Raw genomic sequence first — 15,468 nt, forward strand, 5'->3', positions numbered from 1 at the left:
CTGGGGGCGGCGTGGAGCCCGGGACGCGGGGCGGCCGGAAGCGGCGGGCGCGGGGTGGGGGCGCGGGGCGCGGGGATGGCGGGGCCCGGCTGGGGGCCCCCGCGGCTGGACGGCTTCATCCTCACCGAGCGCCTGGGCAGCGGCACGTACGCCACCGTGTACAAGGCCTACGCCAAGGTGGGCGGCGCGGGGGGCGGCGGGGGCTGCGCCGGGGCTGCACGCGGCCGCACAGCCCGGTGTGTCGGGAGGCGGGCGGAGGCCTGGGAGCCCCGCGAGCGGCCGAGGAGCGGGCGCGGCAGCGGGCGGACGCGGCGCTGGGAGGAGGCTGGGCCGCGGTTCCAGAAGGCCGCCGCGGAGGGGCCCCCGGGGCGCAGCTCGGTGCGGAGGCGGGGATTCCCGAAGCCGGTGCCCCGCGGGCCTGAGACCCGGACTGGGAGCCCGCAGGCCGGGGGGGGGGGCACCGGCTGCGCCCCGAGCCCTCGGATCTGCCGCCCCAGAAGGACACCCGCGAGGTCGTAGCCATAAAGTGCGTGGCCAAGAAGAGCCTGAACAAGGCCTCGGTGGAGAACCTCCTGACGGAGATCGAGATCCTCAAGGGCATTCGACACCCGCACATCGTGCAGCTCAGAGACTTCCAGGTGCGGGCCCGGGGTGGGGCGGCCCCCACAGGGCGCTGGAGGGACGCTCCCTCCCAGCTGCCGTCTGCCTGTCGCCGCAGTGGGACAGCGACCACATCTACCTCATCATGGAGTTCTGCGCAGGGGGCGACCTGTCCCGCTTCATCCACACCCGCAGGATTCTGCCGGAGAAGGTGGCTCGCGTCTTCATGCAGCAGTTGGGTAAAGCCTCTGACCCCGCCCGACACCCCTTCTTGTGACCCCTGCCCCAACCCGCCTTGATCCCTCGCACTTGTCTCTGTCTCAGCTTGGACGGTTAGGGCCCGTCTTTCCCGTGTGCCTATCCCTGGCCTCGGGATGCCAGGAGAGGTGGAGAGAGAAGCCACCCCCCCCACCTCCTGTGGGGGGAATCCAGGTTTCCATAAGGAACTCTAGCATGTCCCAGGGCCCGGGGGTAGACTCAAGTACTTGGCTAAGGAAAACGATGAGACCCCAAGAGCTGGGGAGGCTCCTAGGAGAGGGAGGGGACATGCAGGAGTCCAGGGTGCTGGGGGGCAAATTCTTAGAAGTGGCAGGAACCTGACCCTTAAGTGTTAAAGAGCCGAGGTCAGGCTGGGCAGGCTTGAAGGGGCAGATGGAAGGCTGGGGGGAGGGGCGAGAGGCAGGGGAGTGTGGGCTCCTCTGACCTGTTTCTCTGGGTGGGCCTTGTTCCCCAGCTAGTGCCCTGCAGTTCCTGCATGAACAGAATATCTCTCACCTGGATCTGAAGCCACAGAACATTCTGCTGAGCTCCTTGGAGAAGCCCCACCTTAAACTGGCAGGTGTGAGTCTGGAACAGCAGGGATGAGGTTTGGAGGGTGGCAGAGGCTTCCCTCTGCCTGGGCTCGCTCAGCAGCCCCTGTTCTCATGGCACCCTCTGTTGAGTCATCAAACAGTGATGGGCTGGGAGATGCAGAGATGGGCCCCACCACCAAAAGGCAGGACATCTCTCGGGCTCCCCACATGTGACTCCAGGAGTGCACTGGACGGGGTCAGGCCTCAGTCTCGGGTCAGGGTCGAGACTCCGTGTGTGACAACAGGATGGGCTCAGTCTGGCAGTGCCGGAGGGTGGGAGGTGGGGGAGGAGGTGGCTGTGGCCCCTGACGGGACTTGGAGAAGAATGGACTTGAGCCTGGGAGGCCAGAAAGCAAGGTAAACTCTCATCTTCTAGGCCCTACTGGGCCCTAGCCTCATAGCTAGGGCAATCAGGGTGGCCTTCCTGGAAAAAGATCCCCAAGAGGGCTGTGCGGGGTGGGTGGAATTTGTTCCAGCTCCCAGAGGAAGGTGTAGGAGGGTGTTCTAGGCTAATCTGGAGAGAAGGGGTGTGAGCAGAGGCTACAGAGTAGGCTTGATCCTGGTGAGCCTACAGGTGGGGAGGAGCCCTGCCCTGGACCCAGGGGAGGCTTTAGGGGCAGGAGCGGCAGCAGCTAGAATTGGGGCCCTGCTGCCTGGCCTCTTGCCCGCAGACTTTGGCTTTGCACAGCACATGTCTCCCTGGGACGAGAAGCATGTGCTCCGTGGCTCCCCCCTCTATATGGCCCCCGAGATGGTGTGTCAGCGGCAGTACGACGCCCGGGTGGACCTGTGGTCCGTGGGGGTCATCCTGTATGGTGAGAGCCCTGGCCCTGGCCCCAACCTGGGGCCTCCACCGCGTATCCTCAGGGAAGGCCTCACCGGGCCACTCCTGAAGGGTGCTAACCCACGTGACCCTGCAGGTCCCCCCACCACCCCCAGGAGTGGGCCGGGCCAGGCTTGACCCTGTCCCCCCCCAGCCTGCCCTCTGCCTCCCTTCCACAGAAGCCCTCTTCGGGCAGCCCCCCTTTGCCTCCAGGTCATTCACGGAGCTGGAAGAGAAGATCCGGAGCAACCGGGTGATCGAGGTACGTGTTGGAGGGCCTTGGCAACCTGCCCGGCCCTGAGATTAGAGCCCTCACTGCCACCTGCACAGCCCGGGGCATGGGCTCCGGGCGGCCCTGTGTGTGGGGACAAGCTCCAGAGGGGAGGTGGAGGCTTAGGGTTCTGGGAGCCCAGACCGGCTCACGGCAGGGAGCAGAGGGCCTGCCCTCCCCGTCCCCCGATTATTGTGCGGGTCCCTGGGGGAGAAGAGCAGAGCAGGCCAGGCCCAGCTTTCCCAGGAGTGATCTAGGGAGGGGAGAAGGACCCATAACCAGGGTTCTGGGACACCAAGGCTTCTGGTGAGGGTGTGGCCCTCCACCGGCTCCATCACCTCATCCTGTCACTGTTCTTCCCGAGGCTCGAGTTCTCCACCTGCACAGGTGGACCTCTGGGTCGTCCCCAGACCAGGGGATCCTGACAGGGGCGCGGGCTGGGGGCTGAGGTGCTAGAGCCCCGCATGATGGGTCTCCCCACCCCGCAGCTCCCTCTACGGCCCCCACTCTCCCGAGACTGCCGGGACCTGTTGCAGCGGCTCCTGGAGCGGGATCCCAACCGTCGCATCTCCTTCCAGGACTTCTTTGCCCACCCCTGGGTGGACCTGGAGCACATGCCCAGTGGGGAGAGCCTGGCACGAGCAGTACGCAGGCCAGCGGGAGGGGGTGTGATGAGGGCAGGGGTTGGGCGCTCAGCAGCCCCGTTAGGCGGTGAACGGAGGATCTGCCCTTCTCTGTTCATGGTGAGCATGGGGGTGGCCTGACTCCTGATCTTCCTGTCCCCCAGACCGCCCTGGTGGTGCAGGCTGTGAAGAAGGACCAGGACGGGGACGCCGCTGCCGCCTTATCGCTCTACTGCAAAGCCCTGGACTTCTTCGTGCCCGCGCTGCACTGTGAGTACACAGGGCCGGGTCAGCAGTGGTAGGGCGGCCGTGGCTGCACCGGGTGGGCGCCAGAGGCAGCCCCCCTGTCCCCCAGGATTTTGTGGAGGGTAAACATGACGCTGGGTCCTTTTGAGGATTCCAGAGGATTTGGGGCGCGGCAGGGCACTCCTCACATAACCCCTGCTCTCTGCAGACGAAGTGGATGCCCAGCGGAAGGAGGCAATCAAGGCAAAGGTGGGTGAGGGCGTTTCCCAAAGGAAACAGGCGCCATCCCGGGATCTCCGCAGCCTGGCTCTCCTGCAGCCGAGAGGCAGGAGAGGCAGGCCCGCCGCCGCAGCCCCCGGACGTCACAGCTTGGGGCAGCCACCAGGGATATGGAGGGAGAACTTGGGAGGTGGGTGTGGGTGAGGCGGGGGTGGGGCTGGGGGGACAGCCTCTCCTCGGCCTCTCACCGTCTGCAGGTGGGGCAGTACGTGTCCCGGGCTGAGGAGCTCAAAGCCATCGTCTCGTCCTCCAATCAGGCCCTGCTGAGGCAGGGGACCTCTGCGCGAGACCTGCTCAGAGGTAGGCCTGGTTCCTGGCCTCGGCCCCTGCCCTTTCCCTCCAGCAGGAGGGGCGGCAGCGTGGGGTAGGCTCCCTGAGATGAAACCCAGGCCACCCCTCACCCGGAGCCTTTGCCCTCCCCCCAGAGATGGCCCGGGACAAACCTCGGCTCCTTGCGGCTCTGGAAGTGGCTTCGGCTGCCATGGCCAAGGTCTGTATCTAGTGCCAGGGATCCGGGTGGGGCAGGAAGCGTCCTGGGCATGACCCTGAGTGACCCAGTGTGTCTGTGGCCATAGGAGGAGGAGGTTGGTGGGGAGCAGGATGCCCTGGACCTGTACCAGCGCGCCCTGGGGGAGTTGCTGGTGCTGCTGGCAGGTGAGGCCCCGTGGTCGCCGCCCCGTGGTCACCCTGAGCCCGGGCTGCCCAGCCCTCACCGCGTGCCCTCCCTCTCTTCGTAGCGGAGCCCACAGGCCGGAGGCGGGAGCTGCTTCACACCGAGGTGCCCACTGGGATTGGGAGGGTCGGGAAGCTTCCTCCCTGCCTCTCCCCCTGCCCCCATGTTGGGGGACCTCCCCAGCTTCCCTCAGGGTGTTCCACATCTGGGAGTCACACCTCACAGTGGCCCTGTGCGCTCCTTCAGGGGCTCGGGTGCCAGGGGTCTGGGAAAGTGGGCTGCGCTGCTTCAGGGGCATCGGCCTCCTGGAGGAGGGAGCGGAGACCGAGCTCAGGGGGAGGAAGCTCCGGTCGGCTGGAGGGTTCTGGAGGGCATCCGCAGTGAGGAGGAAAGCAGTTTTCAGGCCCCTCCAGCCCGCACCCCTGAGCATGTCTTCCCGTGGCAGGTTCAGAACCTCATGGCTCGAGCCGAATACCTGAAGGAGCAGGTCAAGGTGGGCACATCTGGGTTCTGGCCCTGTCTGCCTGTGGCTGTCCGCCCCGGCGCCCCTGGCCTGTCCCGCCCTCCCGCCTGTCCCGGAGTCTCCCCATCGCCTCTCTGTCCTTTGCCCTCGGGCCGTCACTCACTCAGGGGCTGCTCGGTGGGGCCCAGGCCTGCCTGGCTGCCCCTCACCCCTGGGCTGCCTGTATGCCCCACAGATGAGGGAGTCTCGCTGGGCAGCCGAGACCCTGGACAAGGAGGGACTGTCCGAGTCCGTTCGTACCTGTGAGTCCTGTCCTGGGCTCGGAAGGGCTGGGGGCAGCTCCAAATTCTGCCTCTCTGCCAGAGACTTGAGGCTAGCTTTCCCCCTTCCTCCCCACAGCGTGCACCCTGCAGTGACCCGGGAAGGATGACCGGATGACCACAAGCCAGCCATCACTGCGGACACACCTGGACCGACGCCCAGGATCCTGTGGCCCCCTGCAAAGCTACAGAGCAGGCTTCTGGCATGGGCAGCTCTAAGACACAACCCCCCAGGATACTTGGCACTTCCCAGGTGGCCTGGTGGCCTGTGTCCCCTGGTGGGGAGCGCTGGGCCTTGGCCCGTGGGGGAAGGGGAGCAGGACTCTGGGAGACTTTCCTCCGCGTGACTTCTGTGATTTGGTGACTGCTGGATCCTGAGCCTGTCAGTTTGGGGGCCCCGAGCCCCTGGCCTTGCTCTGAGAACAGGGCAGGGGGCCCTCTGCAGGGTGCTTCTCCTCTGGCTCTTCCCTGTCAGCAGGCAGCTGTGCCCTGGGCCCACCCTGTCCTTTCCGGGAACCCTTACCACAACTCCCTCCCTCCTGGCACTGGAATGGGGCACCCCCAGACCCCTCAGGGACCATCCACCCCGCACTGGGCACTCAACCCCACAGAGCTCACCAGGTTTCCTGGGAGCTGACCCCTGCCGCCCTCTCGATAGTTTAAGACAATCCCTCAGACCTGAAGATAATATACTTTGCAGGGGTGGGACCAAGGCTTGGCCATGCCTTCTTGTTCCCGCTCTGGCCCAGGGGAGCACAAGGAGAGCGGTCCTTAGCCTTTAGCCTTTGCCCCTACTTGCCACAGAGCTGGTCCCGGCCTGGAAGGGGGAGGCATGGGGGTGCCTGACCCATCTGGCTGCAGAGGAGCTAGCAACCCAGGAAACCTGGTTCTGGGTCTGCCCTTGCTGCTACTCCAGTGTGTGACCCTGTGCACGTCCCTTCCCCTTTTCTGGACTGAGTCTCCCCAGCTCTACAGTGGGGCTGTGAATACCTCCTCAGCTCCCCACGTGGGCTTTTAAGAGGACAGCAGTGACTTTAATCTGGAGAAAAATGTATACACGTGGAGTTCTTTGGGGGTTCTTTTTAAAAAAAGTCCACAAGGGTGCTGGTGATCTCTGACCTTTGTGCCCTTTAGTGCCTCCTTGGGGCAAGAGGTGTCTTCCTTGCAGGAGGCTAGGTGTAAAGAATATAATTCGTTGTTTATTAAATTATTTTCTGAAGTTGTGCTTCTCTTCTTGCCCTGGGAAAAAAAGAGAGGTAGACGCTGTTCACTGGGCTGGAGGGGCCCCAGGAAAAGCTGGAGAACCTGAGGGAGGGCAGGGGAAGGCCCCAGACAGGATCTCCCGGCCTCGCCATCCCCTCTCCCCCTGGCCTTGTGAGTGAGCAGTGAGCCAGACCCAGGGAAAGGGCATCCTCTCGGGGGTCTAGTGCTCAAGCCCAGCTCCCCAGGACCCTGGGCTGAAGCAGTTTCTGGCAGCCTGCCCTCCCCCTCCCAGGTGTCGATGGGAACAGCACTCAGGAGCATTTTTGGGGACTGAGGGGAGCAGGAGTCCATCCCCTGGGGCAGCAAACAAGGCAGCAGTTCCCTAGGCCTTCAGAGCAGGCAGGAACGGGCTTCCTTTACAGGAGGGAAACCGGCTGGGACCTGATTCCCCGGAAGCCTCGGCCTGGCCATCGGGGGGCAGTGGGGAGCAGTGGGCAGAGGCACTGCGAGGCTCTTGGCCCTGCCCGCTGGCCCTTGAAGCTTGGGACCCATGGATGAGCTAGTTTCTCCAGGAAATGAAGAGGTGTCTGTAGTGGTTCGTAAGGATTAAATGACCCCCTGTATAGGAGCCTGACCTAAGTTCAACAAAATCTCATTTTCAGATTTAGGGAGAAGAATGTACTTAATCTCCGGCAGTGGGCCGCACAAGAAAGCCTGAGTGAGAAAAATGAGGGAAAGGAGGGAGAATGGGCTCAGGGTGGGTGGGTGGGAGGGAGAGTGGGAAGGAGGGAGGATGGGGCCGAAAGGCCGGTCAAACAGAAGGATCCCGGGGCAGAGGCTTGGCCTGCAGACCCCGCTGCTGATGTGTACCAGCTGATGGGCTGTGCCCAACAAGAGCCTGAGGCTGCGTGCAGGCGGCCGTGGGGAGGAGAGGCCCAGCCAGGTACAGGAAAGGCCTGGGAGGCCGAGGCCAGTGGAGGAGGCCCTGGGGAAGGGCCCTTCCCGGGCGGAACGTGTAGGTGGCTGGTCCTGTGTCCGAGCCACCTGCCGAGGAAGGAGGCAGCCCAGCCCGACGAGGTGGGACTTGCGCTTCAGGATTCTCTTCGAATGGCAAAGACCTATGGGAAATAAGCTAAACTGGTTTTTATTTTTATTTTTTCAGGATTTTATTTATTTATTAGAGATACAGAGAGAGGCAGAGACACAGGCAGAGGGAGAAGCAGGCTCCCTGCAGGAGCCCGACATGGGACTCGATCCCGGGACCCCCGGGTCACGCACTGGACCGAAGGTGGCGCTAAGCCGCAGAGCCACCCGGGCTGCCCTAAACTGGTTTTTAAAAAATATGTGTTTCCTCCTGAGAGTGAGAGTTGGAAACTCTCACCTTTAACACTTCAAAAGTGCACAAAGAGGGACAGACACAGCCTGGCGTCTGCGTGCGCCAGCCAGCCTGTCCTCCCGCTGCCACTCAGCCCCCCAACCCAGAGCCAGCGCGAGGCCGGGCTGCAGGAGCCCCTGGCCTGGGTCCCTCTGTCTCCCCAGGGCCCCGGGAGAAGCGGACAGGCCGCCGCTGGAGCAGACTGAGGTGTCCCTGTGCCCAGCTAAGTAGGAAGATGTGGTTCCCACGGGAGGTCATCTAGGAGAGCGCCTGTCCCCGTGTTCCCAGAAGCCAGCTGCTGTCCCTGCCCCCACGTGCGAAGTGGCCCAATCACGGGAGGGAGGGGGCACATCGCTTTCTCTGGGGTGACTCGTACCCACACTCGAGAAATCCCACTAACAGACACTAACAGGCCGTAGGCAACAGATAGACACACAGGACTACCACAGCCACGTTCAGGTTCACAGACCCGCGCAGGCCCCACCTGGACAGACCGACACTCTGGAGTGCCCACGCTCACACACACACACACACACACACACACACACACACACACACCCCGAGGCACGGTTCCTGCTAATCACGGCTGCAGTGGCCTCCACACCAAGGCTCCCCCGGATCGGGCCACCCCGGCTCCCTTGCTCTCCCCGCACCTTGCCCCGTGGGTTCTGGGACCGGCTGTGCTGGGCAGGCCTGGGGCCAGGGCAGGGCAGCAGGTCCCGTGCCGCTGCCCCCCCCCGCCGCCGCCCCTCACACGGCTCCCCACCCCAGACCAACAGGCCCGCCCGCATCTCAGGCTCAGCAAGCAAACGCTCCCCTGGTGTCCCCAGCACTGGCCTCCCTGGCCAAGGGGGGCCCATCTGGCCAGTGGGGGGAGGGGATGTCCTCTGGACTCCAAACCCCATCACCCTCCCAGCTCTTCCCTGGGGACCTGCCGCCTCCAGAGGTCACTGGTTCCCTCTGTACCCCGCTCTGTCTGAGAAGCAGGCCTGAGCTGGGCGGGTGGGAAGGGGGCGGAGGAAGGGAACCGGACTAGGGGAAGGGTCACCCGTCTTCCCCCAATCGCCTGTGTTACAGGGCCAGAGAGTTGGGTGGGGCTGGGGGCCCAGGCCGGCCACCTGTCATCCCTCTCTTCCAGGAAAGGTGGCGGGGGCCCTGCCGCAGGGCTGTCTCGTCCCCCTTCAATACCTGTACCCTCGGACTGCCGGACTGCCGGCCCAGCACGAGAAGGGGAGGAGGACAAGAGGCGAGAAGGGGAGGAGGACAAGAGGCGAGAAGCGAGAGGCCCAGTGGGTAACCGGCTTCCCCTAAGCTACGCTGCCCCAATGGCAGGGTTTTAATTGCTCTGAAAAGGGAAGTTTGGGGGCCGGCGGCTCTCTCTGTGGCCTTCACATCACAGCAGGTGGGTGGACCAGTCCCGGGCCAAGTGGCTGTGTGCCTAGGCCAGGGGGGGACAGAGAGTAGAGGGCCTGGGGGGGCAGCACGGAGGAGCCCCCCACTGAGGGTTCCGTGCAGGGCAGGTAGGGGCCAGGGATGAGGCACAAACCGGGAGGGCACCAGTGAGAAGGACGGGCTGACAGAGAAGCTGGGGGGTGGGGGGGGATGAAGGGAAGAGGCGGGGAGAGGCCAGCAGAGCTCAAGGCCCCTCGGCGTGTCCTCCGTGCCCACCCTGGCCCGGGCCCCAGAGCCGCTGCCTTTTGCCCGGGAGCCCCCCACCGCCCCCGTTTCAGGGACACGCAGGTCAGGGTTTCCTGGGGTTCCCAGGCACGGGGAGGAACCCAGTGAGGGGGCTCAGGGCCCCCCACCCGCTCGCTATGTGAGGCTTCGGCGAGGGGTGACCCCAGCCCCCCACGGCCAGCCCCTCTGCCTGTGCGCACTGGGTCCTGCAAACCACTGAGGGGAAAGGCGGCTGTCGGATCCCATTAGGCGGAAGGGCCCCCGGGGGGAGAGCGCTCACGCGGGCCCTGCTGCTGAGGAGAAGGCCCTCGCCCCCCAGGCAGCCTGCGGCCCCAGCCTGGTCTCCGCCAGCTCCAGGAAGGTCAGGGCGGCGGGGTTCATGCGGGGGGGCAGCCCGGGAGCCGCTCAGAGGCCCGGCCCGGCCCCGGAGATACCCGGGCTGCCTGTCCCGCCGTCACCCCCCGAATTCCCCATCCTCCCATTCTCCTCTCCCTCCGCCTGTTTCTCCCCACATTACCTACTGAACAGGCTTTATGTTTCTTGTTCTTATTTTACAAGGGGAGGCCTAATGGAAACTTTGCCCTTGAAACCACCCCCCCAAAAAAAAAAAAAAAAAAAAAGAAACCACCCCCCATATGGCCGTTGGCCTAGAAGTCGTGGTGGGCTTCCTCCCGGGCTGGTGCCAAGCAGGGACACCCGGGGGGAGCCCGCGGCACCCTGTTGCTGCTCAGGGCCGGGGGGGGGGGGGGGGGGGGGCGCTGCTTGTGGCTGGTTTCTGGGACCCCCCACAGGTAAGGAGGATGAGATTTGCGCTCTTTGGTTTTGTTTGTTTGTTTTAAGGAGTCAGTTGTCATTTATTGATGGTTTACCATGTGCCAAAGGCTTTCCGAGCTGTCATCCTTTGAAACATTATTATTTAGGGAGGGGGTAGTTCTTCATTTCACAGCAAGAAAAAGAGGCTCTGAGAGGGAAAAGGAGCTGCTCAAAGTCACACAGCAGTGCCAGGACCCGAAGGCGCTTGCCTTGCCTTCTCTTTGTTATACCTCCCATCTCCAAGGTGAGAAGGGGGACAGGTGCAGGTGCCAGAGGCAGCTGTGATTGGCTAGAGACCCTCCTGGGGTTCCAAGGAATGGCCCGGAGGCTCAGCCTTCTCCACGAGCACCCCCACCCAGCTGGCTGCCACACCCTCCTCAAAGCCCAGACCTGTTCCATCCCGCCCCAGGCTGCACCTGGTACTTGGTCAGTGCCGGGACCCGCCCTTGCCCAGGGCCCCGAGAGGGTTGAGCTTGAGCATTTTATAGAGGCTGGCGTTGCTATGAAGCTATAGGTGAGGAGGGTGGCGAACCCCACGGTTCCTGGAGGTTTATAAGAAGTGGGAGGACGGTACATCATTTCAAATTTTTATTTTTCACGAAGCTCACAGAGGAGATCCAGCTATGGAATCCAGAGAGAGTTCTACGGGAACAGAACAGAAATTGCCTGGGCCTGGGTCCAGAGAAGGCCTGGAGCCACTTCAGTGCCAGCTTCATCCTTGGCACTCGGCCCCTCACACAGCACCGCTCAGCTCCCGCGAGCCAGAGCCCACGGCACAATGGCAGCCGCTGGCAGCTACGGCTGCAGCTGTTGTTGTGCCCAAGGAGGAGTGGGGGGTTGGCTCCGAGGGCCCAGAGGCCAAGCCAGAAAGAGTCTTAGAAATTACCTAGTCCATTCTCATTTTAGAGATGATGCAGTGAGACCCAGAAAGAGCAGAGGCTTTCAAGGAGAGTAAATGTGGAGACTCAAATCTGGGCCTCTTGTCTACTGAGGGTGTCTGCCTAAGGACCTCTCTAAGCATATCTGAGTGTTGGTGTCTAGAGGGGCTGGCCTGTGTGCGTGTGTCTGTGTGTGCCAGGATTCATCTGTGGCGTATGCTTCTGCCCATGCTATGGTTTCCATATCTCTGTGTGTCTCTCAATGGGTGTTCCTGTGCGCACGAACTTGGGACCATGGGCAGAGGGAAAGGGGCCTATTCCTACAATCTTAGGAGGCCTCTCCAGGCTGAGTAGAGAGATTGGTTCCTGAGGGAAAAGGTGAGGAATGGGGACTTTTGGCCCCAATGGAAGGGATAGACCAGAAGACAGGCTTGGGCCATGGAAGAGAAGGGTCCCAAGCTAGCAGGGGACAGGGGGAAATAAAACTGAGATGGGGTATGGGTCCCTGAACATTGAGACATGTTCTCAGCCCTCATGTGGGCCCAGCCCTGTGGTCACCCCAATGGGCAACCCCCAGGGAAGAAGTCACATGACGTGGCACTTCTCAGCTGATTGCTTGAGGTCTCCCAATGTGGTCTGGGCCTTGTCCTTGAGTGAGCCGATGTCCAAGCCAGGGAGACTGGCCAACTGCCCAAGGACGGAGGCCCTCTCCTCCTCCTCCTCTGTGTCCTCCTCAATCATCTTGGCCAGCTCCCGCGGCAGCTCCACGTCTCCACCTGCCATCTGAATCTGGCTCTCATCTGTCTCATTCTGAAGGGAAGAGGGCGAGAGGTGGAGTGGGGCTGGAGATCCAGGAAGACCCAGAGTTGAAGGGACAGGGAGGAGGCCTGGACTGGGCTCCAAACCCCAGGATTCTTGAGCCACATGTTCCAGTGAGTTCAGTCCCCACCCCCACATCCCAGGGTCAAGCTTTTGACACTGGGACATGGACACCTTGCACTTTTATACCGCTTAACTTCGCTCTAAGATACTGAAGACACTAGCATAGTGAATAAAGCAAAATGAAAATGCTTAGAAGTCAAACTGTCCCAGTCAGCTAAGTCATAGGCTATCATTACCTACTCTGGAAGGTGTACTGGTCATAGTGATGGGTACCGTTTATCAAGTGCCTATCGTATGGCTGACATTCAAAATAACCCTGTGAGGTAGGTATTGTTATCGATTTTACAAACAAGGAAACTGAGGCCTTTTCCACTCATGCACTTTCTCTCTCAAATAAATAAAATCTTAAAAAAAAAAAAAACCCTACATCATGGATTCCAATATCTGAACTCTCTGCCCAACACCTACTGGTTGCCACTGCACTTCTCTATCCCTTTGGGGACCCTGGCACTTTCCACTTTATATCCTACTCAGTTACAGCCACGTCTTCCCTCTTCTATTAGACTCAGTTTCCTGATGGCAGGAGTTGTGTCTTTTAATATGCTCGGTGCAGGCATTTGAGCAATGCCTCCATTCCTAGCTGAGTTTTAACTCAGTAGCTTTCCAGGCTCTCTGGACTGTTTTTTGTTTTTTGTTTTCCCTCTCTGAGAGATTTTCAGAAGACTGGTGCCCTGTGGAGAGTCAGAGGCAGCCAGGGGATCAGGAAACACCTGCTGAATGAGTGAATGTGATGTTCGAATGTCTGGTTTTGCAATTCAGGTGGAAGCTTCTGGGCACTGAGAATAGCCTGTGCCTCAGTTTCCTCCTTAGGCAACACTTACATGCCCATGTAGTGCTGCACTGCCTATGGAAGATAGCCTCCTGGCTGCCTGGCCAACCAAGGGGCATTCTCCTCTCCGCAGACAGACTCCATGCCCTGGAAGGCAGCCACAGGTCCTGCAGTAAACTGAGGTTCAGCATTCACAGGCTTGAGCTCTGACCCCAGCTCCAACCCTAGCTGGCTGTGTGGCTTTTCAAGTCCCTTAATCTCTCTGAGCCTCAGTCTCCTGATTTGTAGTGTGAGCAACAGCTACCTGGAAGCGCTACTGAGGGGTTACACAAAGGCACGAAGGCCGAGTGCCTGGCACACAGAGGGTGCTGCAGTCTCTACACCACCCCTCTCCCTGGGTATTCAGGAGCTTCGACTGTACTCACCCTTGTGGTAAAATCTACTGCCTTCCACTTCTGCCTGGGCCTGACTAGGGGGTGGGGGAGGGACACATGGGGGAGAGAAGGAGTCTGAACTGGCTCCAGAAACACAAACCTACCAGTCATGGGAAGCCTGGGCTTCCCCCCTCAGCACCAAGCCCTACCCTCTGGGTCAGGGAAGGAAAGGTCCAACCAAGAACTCCATGAGTTTCAGGAGCTGAGAGTTGCGGTGCCCAGAGTGGGGAGAAACAGTGGGGAGCCCCATGCTCACGGTCCCCATGTGCCTACCAGCCCAGCTCCTAAGCTTACCTTGGGCAGCCGATATTTATCTCGGAAGTGGCTCCGCAGCGTGGCCCGCTCAGCCTTCCTCTGCGTGAACTGCGCGTCCCGCTCCATCCTGCGGGGGGGGGGGGGGGGGGCGGCACCAGGACGCAGTCATCTCAAGGGCCCAGAGAATGGGTGGGGTCTGTGAGGGAAGGGACGCAGGGGTCTCTGCGTATCCCGAGGTGGACCTCGGTTAGGCTTTGCTTCCTCTCCCCCCATCATCGCGGCCCTTTGTTATCTCTGCACCTGCCACACTGGGCTATCGGGGCAGGAGTGTCAGCCAGTGTGGCTTGCTCTGCAGACCCTAATATGTGTCCCTCGAGGCCTCCAACCCCGTCTGTCTTTTCCCTTCCTGACAGATTGTGTTGTGTGAGGGCAAGTACTCGGGACACACTTGGTTTTGCATCCTGGCTGCCCTACCATTTTGATATATCACTTATTTTCCTCCTTTGCCACTCACAAAACTATTATCAGGGGGATCTCTCGGTGGCTCAACGGTTTAGCGCCTGCCTTTGGCCCAGGTCGTGATCCTGGAGTCCCAGGATCGAGTCCCACACCAGGCTTCCTACATGGAGCCTGCTTTTCCCTCTGCCTGTGTCTCTGCCTCTCTCTGTGTGTCTCTCATGAATAAATAAAATCTTTAAAAAAAACTATTATCAGGATTAAGCAAAATAATAGCTAATATTTAATGGTTTACCATGTGCCAGGCACTGTGCTATGTGGTTTATATGTGTTAAATAATTTAATCTTAAAAAATATATAGGACATGTTTTATGGTTGCCATCCCCGTGTTACAGGGGAGGAAACTGATGCACAGAAAGGTTTAGTTTAAGTAACTGGTCAAAAGTCACCCAGCTAAACAAAACAAAACAAAGCAAAACTGGATCTGAACCTAAGCAGCCTCAGATGCCTCTCGGCCCCAGCACTGCCTGCACACAGTCGATGTTGAGCCTCAATATCTTTGAGCGCCCCATCTCAAGACCTGTCTCCTTAACTCTGAGCCGCCTCAGCTGCATCGCTTTTCTCAGAATCTCAGACTCAGAGGAGCTCCAGTTGGAAGACGCAGAGGGCTAGGACCAGATCGGATTAAGGGATTACTCGTTTCATCAGAAATGCACGTGCCTCCACCCCATCCCAGGTCCCTACTGCCCCTGCCCCCACTCCTTCTGCCCATAGTGCGAGGCTGGGATGGGGTCCCGGGTTTAAGATAGGGCAGCTGTGGGGACAGCCTAGAAAGCACATCCCAGCCTCTTACCGCATCTAGAAAAGTAGGGTAAGGGGATTTGGTGTCTGAAACCGCCCTAGAGGTGGGTCAAGTGGCTGGAGGGGGTTCGGGGGAAGGTCGTCGGTGCCAGGAAGGGATCCCACTCACTTCTCTTCCACCAGTTGCTTCTGATACTCCTCATACTCTTCTCGGCTCATGCCCTGTGCTTCAGCGGCCGATTTGTCCCCGTCCCCCTTGTCCTCGCCGCCCCCCAGGCTCCCGGTGAGGTTCTTCAGCTGGCCGCCCACCATAGTCTTCACCATGAACGCCATGGTCCCCGCTGGCCCTGGCACGGGCGCCGGGAGCCAGGCACGTCCGCACCGACTTCAGCACTAGGGCTCGCGGACAGCTCCTGCCGCCGGCCTGGCGGGGCCCCGCGCTCCAGCCTCCAGCCCCCGCCTCCCCAAACCCCTCCTCACGGGGGGCGGGGGGCATGCACGGGGCTGAGGAGGCTGCACCACGTGCCCGCTCCGCACTCCCGCCTCCCCCACGTGCCTCCTTCCACGCCAAGCTCCGCCTGGGCATCGCTGACAGCGGATTAGGGCCGCGGGGGTGGGGTCTCCCGGGAACGGGGGCGCACGGAGGCGCCCGGAGCTCTGCTCCCCTCTCTCCCCTCACTTCCTCCTCTGAGTCCCTGATAGCCAGGATCTCAGCT

The 15,468-nt window shown here is 61.2% G+C and overlaps 2 protein-coding genes across 3 annotated transcripts; one reads left to right on the plus strand and one right to left on the minus strand.

Annotated features, from left to right (window-relative positions):
* The first annotated feature begins 6 nt into the window (after positions 1-6).
* Positions 7-6,368, plus strand: ULK3 (unc-51 like kinase 3). Of its 2 annotated transcripts, none has more exons than XM_041746064.1 (16): positions 7-177; positions 501-638; positions 719-839; positions 1,334-1,438; positions 2,123-2,266; positions 2,454-2,536; positions 3,034-3,189; positions 3,333-3,438; positions 3,623-3,663; positions 3,891-3,993; positions 4,119-4,183; positions 4,269-4,347; positions 4,431-4,471; positions 4,812-4,859; positions 5,065-5,131; positions 5,229-6,368. In XM_041746064.1, the coding sequence occupies exons 1-16, from the start codon at positions 76-78 to the stop codon at positions 5,243-5,245; spliced, it is 1,416 nt and encodes a 471-aa protein (XP_041601998.1). In that variant the 5' UTR covers positions 7-75; the 3' UTR covers positions 5,246-6,368. The 2 variants fall into 2 exon arrangements, with proteins under 2 accessions (XP_041601998.1, XP_041601997.1); XM_041746063.1 differs by having other exon boundaries at positions 10-177; positions 498-638.
* Positions 6,369-10,816: 4,448 nt separating this feature from the next.
* On the minus strand, positions 10,817-15,112 carry CPLX3 (complexin 3). Its single transcript, XM_041734904.1, has 3 exons — positions 14,922-15,112; positions 13,535-13,622; positions 10,817-11,905 (listed from the first exon to the last, which is right to left on the minus strand). The coding sequence occupies exons 1-3, from the start codon at positions 15,083-15,085 to the stop codon at positions 11,681-11,683; spliced, it is 477 nt and encodes a 158-aa protein (XP_041590838.1). The 5' UTR covers positions 15,086-15,112; the 3' UTR covers positions 10,817-11,680.
* Positions 15,113-15,468: the final 356 nt, after the last annotated feature.

Source organism: Vulpes lagopus, chromosome 2, assembly GCF_018345385.1.
Source record: "Vulpes lagopus strain Blue_001 chromosome 2, ASM1834538v1, whole genome shotgun sequence".
Taxonomy (NCBI): Eukaryota; Metazoa; Chordata; class Mammalia; order Carnivora; family Canidae; genus Vulpes; species Vulpes lagopus.

Coding starts and splice junctions, on each gene's coding strand:
- ULK3 (XM_041746063.1), top strand. CDS start 76: ATGGCGGGGCCCGGCTGGGGGCCCCCGCGGCTGGACGGCTTCATCCTC. Junction 840..1,333: donor CGTCTTCATGCAGCAGTTGG/GTAAAGCCTCTG, acceptor CTTGTTCCCCAG/CTAGTGCCCTGCAGTTCCTG. Junction 4,348..4,430: donor GTTGCTGGTGCTGCTGGCAG/GTGAGGCCCCGT, acceptor CTCTCTTCGTAG/CGGAGCCCACAGGCCGGAGG.
- CPLX3 (XM_041734904.1), bottom strand. CDS start 15,085: ATGGCGTTCATGGTGAAGACTATGGTGGGCGGCCAGCTGAAGAACCTC. Junction 13,623..14,921: donor AAGCAACTGGTGGAAGAGAA/GTGAGTGGGATC, acceptor CCCCCCCCGCAG/GATGGAGCGGGACGCGCAGT. Junction 11,906..13,534: donor ATAAATATCGGCTGCCCAAG/GTAAGCTTAGGA, acceptor TCTTCCCTTCAG/AATGAGACAGATGAGAGCCA.